The sequence below is a fragment of the Citrus clementina genome, unplaced genomic scaffold (genome assembly GCF_000493195.1).
Source record: "Citrus clementina cultivar Clemenules unplaced genomic scaffold, Citrus_clementina_v1.0 scaffold_6, whole genome shotgun sequence".
NCBI classification, from domain to species: Eukaryota; Viridiplantae; Streptophyta; class Magnoliopsida; order Sapindales; family Rutaceae; genus Citrus; species Citrus x clementina.
The window spans coordinates 375,511-384,570 of NW_006262139.1; the positions used below are offsets into that span (position 1 = coordinate 375,511).

Here is a 9,060-nt window from a genome sequence, read left to right on the forward strand (position 1 = left end):
GTCTCTAGATTCTCTTTCACACTTGTGGAGCCATATATTTTTTTTTCCCCCTCTTCAACCGCATTGTCTATTTTAAATATCAAGCGTAAGAATGATGCATTGCCTTACTTCATCTCATAATGTATTATATATATATAAAGTAATGTAATGGATTTTTGATTTGTGAAACTCATGAGATGTGTGTTCACTAACCAAATGGGAAAATTTGGAGCTATCAAAATTTAAAATTAATCATGCTTCAGCACTTTATTGTGAACTTTGCCGTTTGTTGACATTGATAACTCAGGTGTCATTACAAGGTTCTATCAAAGCAAATAGAGAAATAAATTTTACATGGCTGTACGAAGAAAATAAAAGCACGAGGATGATCTTATTTTCTCGGTAATAAAAGTAAAGCAACTACTGTTCACTGAGACTAAATGTTAGCAAACGAAGAGCCACAGGTTATTTGTAATTCGAGGTTAAAACATTAAGTAGAGATTTCACGAAGTTTGGTTACTTCAATTTCGTAACTTCTCCCAGGAGGTATCAATGTCCATCTCCTTTGCATTTTTCGGAGATCTCAGACTTTTGAAATGTGTTTTTGATGACTCCATGAGACTCATGGCTTCTTCCACTAGATCAGCTTTTGATTTCTCATTTTCATATAAGTCCTTTCTTTGGTCTTGTGACTTCTCCTCGACAACCTTGATCTTGCCTGTAATCATAAGGAAGAAGTTATGTTTGTCTCCCAGACCTTCCCTCAAGGACTGAGCATATCCCTTTAACACATCAAGCATGTTAATGTTTTAATCCCTCTGATTATGTAAAATGTTCATGGAGCAGCAAAGATTGAAGCAACTCTTTCCCTCATTAATTTGTTTTGGAGTGACTCACAGGTGTTGTGAAGAACCTGGAAGTTCGCCAAGGAACTCTTCCAGAAGAGGATGAAGGTTGCAAAGAATACTTGCTCTTCACCTAAGAGGTTGATCTCCACTCTCTCATCCTTCACTTTAAATAGATCAGTAATTATTGCCTTCTTCTTATGGCTGGAGACCAGTATTTGTAGCTTGTGACGGCAGTGCTGATGCTTTGGGGGCCTCGGCTGATAGCGGTTGAGGGTTTTGATAGGAAAGCTTCTGTAATGTAAACAAATTAAAGCATTCAAGTGTGTATATTACTCATATTCAGTTCTACAATCATAAATGACCAGAGAAGTTTCAAAAGACAAAACTATTCAAAAAAACTACCTTGCAAATTGATAAAAATATCACACTTTTACTCGAATTCCAAGACCTTGATTCAACTTATTAAACTCTGCGAATTCCAAGTATCAGCAATTACTACATTGAATGAATGATGCGTAGACAAAATCAACAGAAACAACAAAGGAGATTTACCTTACAAGGATGTTCTTTTGGTGATGAAGATACATTAGGAATTTCAGTTCTCTTGGGAGTAGGGACAGAGCTTGCAGCAGAACTGTTAGCCATAGAGAGTAACATTGACCCATATTCGTCATTCATTCTCTCTAACAACGTCCCGTTTGACAGTCCTTCCATTTTCCTTCTCAAAATCGCCATCTGCACAAAAAGTCCCAAATCACAATTAAGCACTTGAATATTAAGGGGAACAAACAGAAGAATAATAGATTCATTCTTACATGGTGGTTTTCATTTGAAACAAAGCTCTGATCATCAACTTTGCTACTCGCTTTATTAATCGACAAGTTTGTTTCTGCCATCTCTCTGATTCCCTTAACACATGTCTCATCTGATAGTCCCCCAACCTTAACCAGGGTTGTGATATGTTTATCAATTTGCACAGTAGTTTCTTTGAATAGCTTTGTCTTTTAGACTTCTCTAGTCATTTATGATTACATAACTGAGTACAAGCAATATACATGCTTGAATGCCTTATTAACTTGTTTACCTTAACAGCAGCTTCTCTCTCACAACCTTCAACCGCTATCGGCCCGAGGTCCCTAAAGCATCAGCACCACCATCACAAGCTTGAAGCCTAAGAGGAAGACAATAATTACTGATCTAATTAAACTGAAGGATGAGAGTGCAGACATCAACCTCTTAGGTGAAGAACAAGCATTCTTTGTCAACCTGCAGCCTCTCCTTGATGATTTCCTTTGCGACCTTCCAGGTTCTATGCAACAATTGTCAGTCACCCCAAAACAAATTAATGCGGCAAAGAATTGCTTCAATCATTGCTGTTCCATGACTTTTGAGCAGCTCTTCTAACATGATCAGAGAGATCGGTCTTTTTCCTCCCCGAACTTGCCGCTGAAAGATGGACACTTCCCTCAGAACATGCTTGACATGTTAGCTAATTTACAATTGAATTTCCTGAACAATACATGCCTACATTCTCAATGCCAGGGGCAAGTCGGGAGGCAGATGAAGAAAGAGAGCGTGCTCAGTCCTTAAGGGAAGGTTTGCCATACAAACATAAGCACTTCCTCAAGAATAAAGGAAAAATCAAGGTTGTCGAGGATAAGTTACAAGACTTAAGAAAGGAGCTCTGTGGAAATGAGAAATCAAAAGATGATCTAGTGGAAGAAACCACGAGTCTCACGGTGTCATAAAAAACACTTAAGGAGGAAGATGTACTTTTGAAAGTTTGAAATCTTGGCAAAAGTGCAAAGGAGATGGACAACAATTTATGGCAGAAGTTACAAATTGAAGTATCCAAGCTTTCGTGATATCTCTGCTTAATGTTTGATCTTGAGTTACAAGTAATGTGCCGCTCTCCAGTTTTTTAGTCTCAGTGAACAGCAGTAGCTTTACTTTTATTGCCAACAAACTGGGACCATCCTAGTACTTTTTCGGCAACTGCAATTTCTACCGGAACCAAACTGCGGTTGTTCAGATGGTATACTGCAAGCAACTGCATTGCCATTAGAGGTTTTTCCAGGAGATGATTCTGACAAATATTTTTAATACTGAATAACAAGGACATTGTAATTATCAAGCCCTGTTTTTTCACATCAGTTGCACTTCCTGATCATTTGATGCTTATAAAAATCCAATGAAGGAAGTTCTGTGAACCAAAAGTTGATTTATTAAGACCAAATACACACACACACACACACACACGTTTTAACATCAAAATGACCTGCAGCTATTTTTAACATCAATATGATCAAAACATCGTTTTTCACATCAAAATGGACTGCATGCAGGTTCAAGAACAGTGGAAAAAACCTAAAAGCCATGTTTTTTAAACAGTAAAATCACATATAAACCAGTAAGTTTTAACATGCAATTGTTTCTTTAGCTTAAACATATGGAAATTAGATCTAAGCAAACAACATAGATCAATATTGGCACGCTTCGACAGTGATAAAGTCCCAAATTTTAGCCTAAACCAGCATTTTCTTATTACGTGCACTGGTAACACAGCAGCTTGTTCACATAGCATAAGAGCACAAGTAATCAAAACAACTTTCAAATCAGTAAACCCATTTTCTTTTTTCACATAAAAATAAACCCAAAAACACTTAATTTAGCATGTGTCAGATTCTTTAACATATCATCAACAAACCCATTTACATTTTTATAAAATATAATAATAATACCAGCCGTCAGATTTTTCATTCTTAAAAATCTAAACAATTGCAAGCACAGATTCTAAAGTGCAAGGATTCTTCTTTTTTGGAAGACTAACCTTCTTCTCGTGTCAATGCCAGCTGCCTCTGACACCGGCCGCCGGGGATACTCGCTCGACAGCACCCTTCTGCCACTACCTGAGCTTTTCTCAATTGAAATTGGTGGTGATTTGTTGTAATGGCAGTAGCTTCTTCTTCAGAACTTCGAGTGTTTCAAATGGCTGCGGTGTTTAGTGAATAAAAGTGAAAATAAAATGCTCAAGTTTGGTTTGATGAAAGAGATGAAGCTATTATTACATTATGGGGTATAGATATAAGATTATTAGGGTGGCAAAAGTAGCAAATGAATCGTATTCGCATCGAATCGTAAATAAATTGTACCAGAACTCTCCAATTCAGATTGGTTTTGTTTATTAAATGTATTGAAATCTTAGGATTTGGATTCGATTTATTTATTAAACAAATGATTCCTTTAGTAAAATTAATAACGAATCAAGATGAATTGAATTGAATTTGGATTCATTTACTATTTGTTTATGCTATAATGAATCTATAATGAATTAAATTGAATATGAGTTCGTTTATAAAAATATAATTAATAAACAAAATTAAGTAAAATAAAATATAAAAAGATTACAAATTTAAAATCCTATAGAATATGAACTTATTATCATTTGTAATTACTGCATTATCGTCCAAATTTTAAAAATTTTCATACATATTTAAAGATAAATAAGTAATTTAATTAAACAAATAATAAACGAATGGATTGTATTTGATTTTTTTTATGATCCATTTATTAAACGAATCATAAACGACAAATGAATCAATGCAGTTGAACCCATATTTGATTAGTTTAATTAGCGAATTGAATCAAATTCATCCATTTATTAAATGTATCAATTTTTTCAAACTCAAACCCACTTAGTTTGTATCGAATCGAATCGAATAAACAAATTTTAACCCAAATTGCCACCTTTAGCTATTAATTCGATTTGTGTTTAATTTTTGTTTGTTTATAGTTTCAAATATGTTTTTACGAGTTTACCTATCAATACTGACGTTTTACATATTTATTCACTAAAAGTTATGTCCCAAATCCCAAATTCTAAACTCAAAGCCTTAAATTTCGAGCCTCAAATACTAAACAGTAAACTTGAAACCTACATAATACATTATTTAGGATGAAATTTTAGTATTCAATTTGGTACTCTATCATTGCTCTTATTAGTTAAGTAAGAATATCACAAAGACAATTTTATCCTTCAAATTTTATTTGTAGTACAATTTTAGATAAATTAATTATAATTATTATTCTAAAATAGTTTAAAACGACAAAGGGTTTGATCGATAAGTTTTGAAACAACAAGGGAGTTATAATCACTTTCCTTTCATTTCATTATTTTAGTTTTTTTTTTGGGTTGAGGGAAAAAATAATAAATATATTCCATTCCATAAACATATGCTTAAACTTTTGTAGTAAATACCTAATTTTCATCATAAATGACTTGTCCAATGACAATTATAGCTCTAAACAAACTTCCTCAAACCAGAAAATTCATCACTACATAAGAGAATTGAAAATAGAGAGAATATCAAATTAAAGTTGTGAGTTTGGTCCCAAAATGAAGAGAGTGCTTGTCAAAGTTAATTTTTTTATTCTCATGACAACTCTGCTTCTTTCAATTCTTATTGCATCATCATCAAATTCAAATGGGCAAGAACAGGAAATCAATGACAAAGAGATTGAGATGACTTCCAAGAAGAGCAAGAGCATGCAGGGTGTGAGCAAGCTTCTACCCTTACTGGTAGGGGGAATAGTGGCTGATTATGCCATCAAAAGCCCTGCAGTTCACTCAGCAATCAATTCTACATCTTGTTGGATCTCCAATAACTGCACTACTAACACTACAGATCAGGAGGATGCTGACGATCAGAGTACTCCTGCGGAGGAGGAGGAGGATAATCAACAATAAAATTAACAATACAATCTTCATTTCCTCATGCAAATCCTATGGATATATATGTACTCACCAGCAATAATTTTTCAATAAGGTATCCGTGATCGTATTAAAGTTAGTAATGATCTAAAAGACAAAAAAAAAAAACTCCAATATAGTGTATTTTATCCTGTAATATATTGAAATCTATATTTTTTTGTCTTTTAACTTATCTATAACTTTAACATAGTCAGAGATCTCTCAATGGAAGCTCTCTCTTTCTCTCTATAGAAATTTTTAGGTACAAGTGCCTCATTTTTTTAATACCGGCATGCTATCAAACTATATGATTTAATAGAGTTAATGCTCTATTCATTATAAAGCCATATGGCCTAATTGCGCACCCACACCTAAGAATGACTCTCTCTCTCTCTCTATATAGTTTAAATAAAGGATCTCTAAGCTCATTGTTAATTTAAAATAAATAAGATCATGTGTTTATTATGCTATTGTTGCCTTGCTTTTTTGAAACAATTAATGATAATAAAATACGATACTTGAGTTTGAAAATAATATCGATCACTTAAGGGTACTAGAGTATATTGGGAGTGCCTTCTCTATCGTTTTTAAACGCTCTTCTAAACAATTAGTCTTCGTATTAATTAAACCTACTTCATTATGCTATATTTTCAATTGTTGCATGTTGGAGTCGCTAAAATTTGAAGTTGTATTGAAAAAATTACTAGTTCTCCCTCAAAAGTTACACTTATATTCCAAAAAAGAAAAAAAGAAAAGAATTTTACATACCTACAGATTTATACAATCTAAAATCTATTGAGATTTTAGGTATATACACTTGGAGTATCCAACTAGAAGTCTATAAGCATTAGTTCGAAAATATTCGGAGAGAAATCTACCCATAATTGAATAAATAATATCTAATTAAACTTATTAAATAAAACATAAAGAGAATTATTTAACTCATTAAGGAAAATTAGAAGAGAAATTACTAACAACAACCAACGATGCAATTCTGACCGAGATACGTACAATTTCAATTGCGGGCTCTTGTTAGCATTAATAATAAAATCTCTTGAGGCGATACAAAAGGCCTGGTTGCCAAAAAAAAAAAGACTATAATGTTACAATGCGTTCTAGTGTCTAAGAAAATACAATTTCAATTGTAAAATAGTTTAAATTGTTCAATTTGTTTTTTGAAACAATATAATGTCAACCAACAGATAAAAATGGGGTGCTAAATTAAATTTAATGTACTTGGCAAGTCACCATAAATGGATTTATCTTTAAAATTTCTTGTATCGGATCAAAGTGGTAAGAACGAAACATTCCTCATGGCAGCTTCGAATCATCCATTCAAATTCTTTTGTAGAAATATATTGCTGGTAGATAGTAATGGAAGGGAGTAGAAGAAAATAAATGATGTTTATTACATCTATAATTAGGCAGAAATATCACAAATTGAGAAAGTCCTAATTAGCTAGATGAGAGTAGCTATAACAAAATCCTCCTACATTATGGTTCTGTTTAACTAAAATCCTAGTTCTCTCATTGGTTGTTAATTAACTAACCAACTTCTGAAATGATACCCAGCTAGAATTGTTATTTTTTAAAAATATATTTGAAATTACTAAAGGCATATGAAGAGAGAATAAAAATTATCCATATGCTTTAACTTTTAAAGTAGTATACCAGATTTTCGTAATAAATAACTTGTCCAGTAAAGGGTCAGTTTATAATTCTACAAAAACTTTTTCAGAGAAGAAAATTCGACACTATATAAGAATGGTGCGGATGTGATTGCCTACTCCTCGGACTCCGGCCTCCCATTGGAACAAAGAGAAAATCAAGTTGGAAAAAAAAAAAAAGATCAAACAGTTGATATCTAGTTTAGAGAGTTAATTAATTTGGTGCTAAAATGGAGAAATTTATGGAAGTCTTTTATGATTCTCATCATGATTCCTCTTCTTCTTCTCTTGATCGTCTCTTCAAATGGCCAAGAACAGGTAATGAATGGCGTGGAGATCGAGATGACACCCATTAAGCTCCAGAGGATGTGGGGTGTGAGCAAGAAACCGTTCATGAATTATGATCACCGCCGCCAGTGCCCCGGCGCCACCAACTGCGAAATGGTAACCGGGCTGAGCCCCCCTAAGAGCTAATTAAGTCGATATGATATAAATTAATGACTCATGAAAAGTCTGATTACAAAAAAAAAAATAAAGAAATAAGATGTTGCCATTGATTATTGAAGTGTCAGAAAGCTATTAACCCCAAGCTTTACACAAACACTCCCCAAGATCCTTGATCAGATACTACAAGATGCCTTTTACAGATAATCTGAATTACTTAACAAATGCTATACGAATGAACAAGATGATGATTGAGTTTAGAAACGAACAAAGATTTGAAATACAATTAAAGAATCACAGAACACAGCTATTAACGTGGTTCATTGAATTTACACATCCACGGAGGAACAAATTCATCAGTTTCATTGATTCTTCAAGTTTCTTTTTACAGAGATTACAGAGCATGTATCAAGGAACAAGAAAGCTTCTTTATCTCAAGCTAACTCTCTCACTAGAATGCTCTAGTTCTCTCTAAATTTCACACACTCATCAGCTGTGTAAAACAGCCTTATAACAAACCCAGAGGCTTTTCCAGAAACGCTCGTGATGGTCATGTGCAGTAACGGTTTCATAACAACCTTTTCACTGCACGTGCAATGCATATGCTTTACTAAACTGAAAACGGCAAGGTTATCTGTCGTTTCACCAAGTGACCATAACACTAATTAAAACGCAGACGTAACATGTCGTTTTGCTCAAATTATAAGCCACCAAACACGCATCAGCTCTATCGTTTTAACCTCTTTGATTTACTTCACTGAATACACAACAATCATATATGATATGAATATTATTATATACTCTTGGGAAATTCTATATGCATATATGTTGTTTAAAGTATGTTTTGTTGGACACCTGACTGTTGAGGTGTCTTCTAAAAGAAGTTTACAGTATATGGACTAACATTTTGCCACGTTTAGAGAAATAAGTGCTAGCTGTCAGATGGTATGATAACTAATTATAATTACCATCATTTCATCTTTGATAGAAAGATGAAATATAAGGAAATTGTTAACAATTGTTTTGGTCCCTGGGGCTTATAATCAAAGAAAATATATACTAAACCATCACTACTGATTATAGAGGCTTCAAAAGTATCAAAATCAAAAGCAAATAGTTGCATAGGACACATCAATGACTAGAGGTTCGATTCTAAATTTCTGCTCTTAATTTTTATGGGCATGTTATGTTTGTATTTGGAAATCATACTTAAGTATGCTAACTGTTGGTATCAGAGCAGTGTTATGCCTCTGTGTTGATGTGTTATGTTCTTTGTGATATAAGCAAAATACCCGAATTTCTTTTTATAAACTTAAGAAGTCATTTTTCATGTTATGGTGATTATAACGATTGTAAATCATTAGGAAATGGA

The 9,060-nt window shown here is 33.4% G+C and overlaps 1 protein-coding gene and 1 long non-coding RNA gene across 4 annotated transcripts; both read right to left on the reverse strand.

The window, feature by feature from the left end:
* Nucleotides 1–326: 326 nt before the first annotated feature.
* On the reverse strand, nt 327–1,868 carry LOC112097243. 3 transcript variants are annotated; one of them, XR_002904902.1, is made up of 4 exons: nt 1,643–1,868; nt 1,385–1,562; nt 1,230–1,296; nt 327–1,118 (listed from the first exon to the last, which is right to left on the reverse strand). XR_002904902.1 is itself a non-coding variant. In XM_024182197.1 (4 exons), the coding sequence occupies exons 2-4, from the start codon at nt 1,499–1,501 to the stop codon at nt 501–503; spliced, it is 561 nt and encodes a 186-aa protein (XP_024037965.1). In that variant the 5' UTR covers nt 1,502–1,562; nt 1,643–1,868; the 3' UTR covers nt 327–500. The 3 variants fall into 3 exon arrangements, 1 of the variants encoding a protein (XP_024037965.1); XR_002904901.1 differs by having other exon boundaries at nt 1,380–1,562; XM_024182197.1 differs by lacking the exon at nt 1,230–1,296 and having other exon boundaries at nt 327–697; nt 877–1,118; nt 1,380–1,562.
* A 47-nt stretch (nt 1,869–1,915) lies between these two features.
* LOC112097244 lies at nt 1,916–3,969 on the reverse strand. Its single transcript, XR_002904903.1, has 3 exons — nt 3,658–3,969; nt 2,061–2,867; nt 1,916–1,998 (listed from the first exon to the last, which is right to left on the reverse strand). It is a non-coding gene; the product is annotated as an uncharacterized LOC112097244 (long non-coding RNA).
* Between the last annotated feature and the right edge of the window lie 5,091 nt (nt 3,970–9,060).

What these genes read in the sequence shown, in the direction of transcription:
- LOC112097243 (XM_024182197.1), bottom strand. Translation starts at nt 1,501, where the DNA reads ATGACGAATATGGGTCAATGTTACTCTCTATGGCTAACAGTTCTGCTG. An exon ending in CAAAAGAACATCCTTGTAAG is followed by an intron (nt 1,119 to 1,379) that starts GTAAATCTCCTT and finishes TTTACATTACAG; the next exon opens with AAGCTTTCCTATCAAAACCC. An exon ending in CCAGGTTCTTCACAACACCT is followed by an intron (nt 698 to 876) that starts GTGAGTCACTCC and finishes TTATGATTACAG; the next exon opens with GCAAGATCAAGGTTGTCGAG.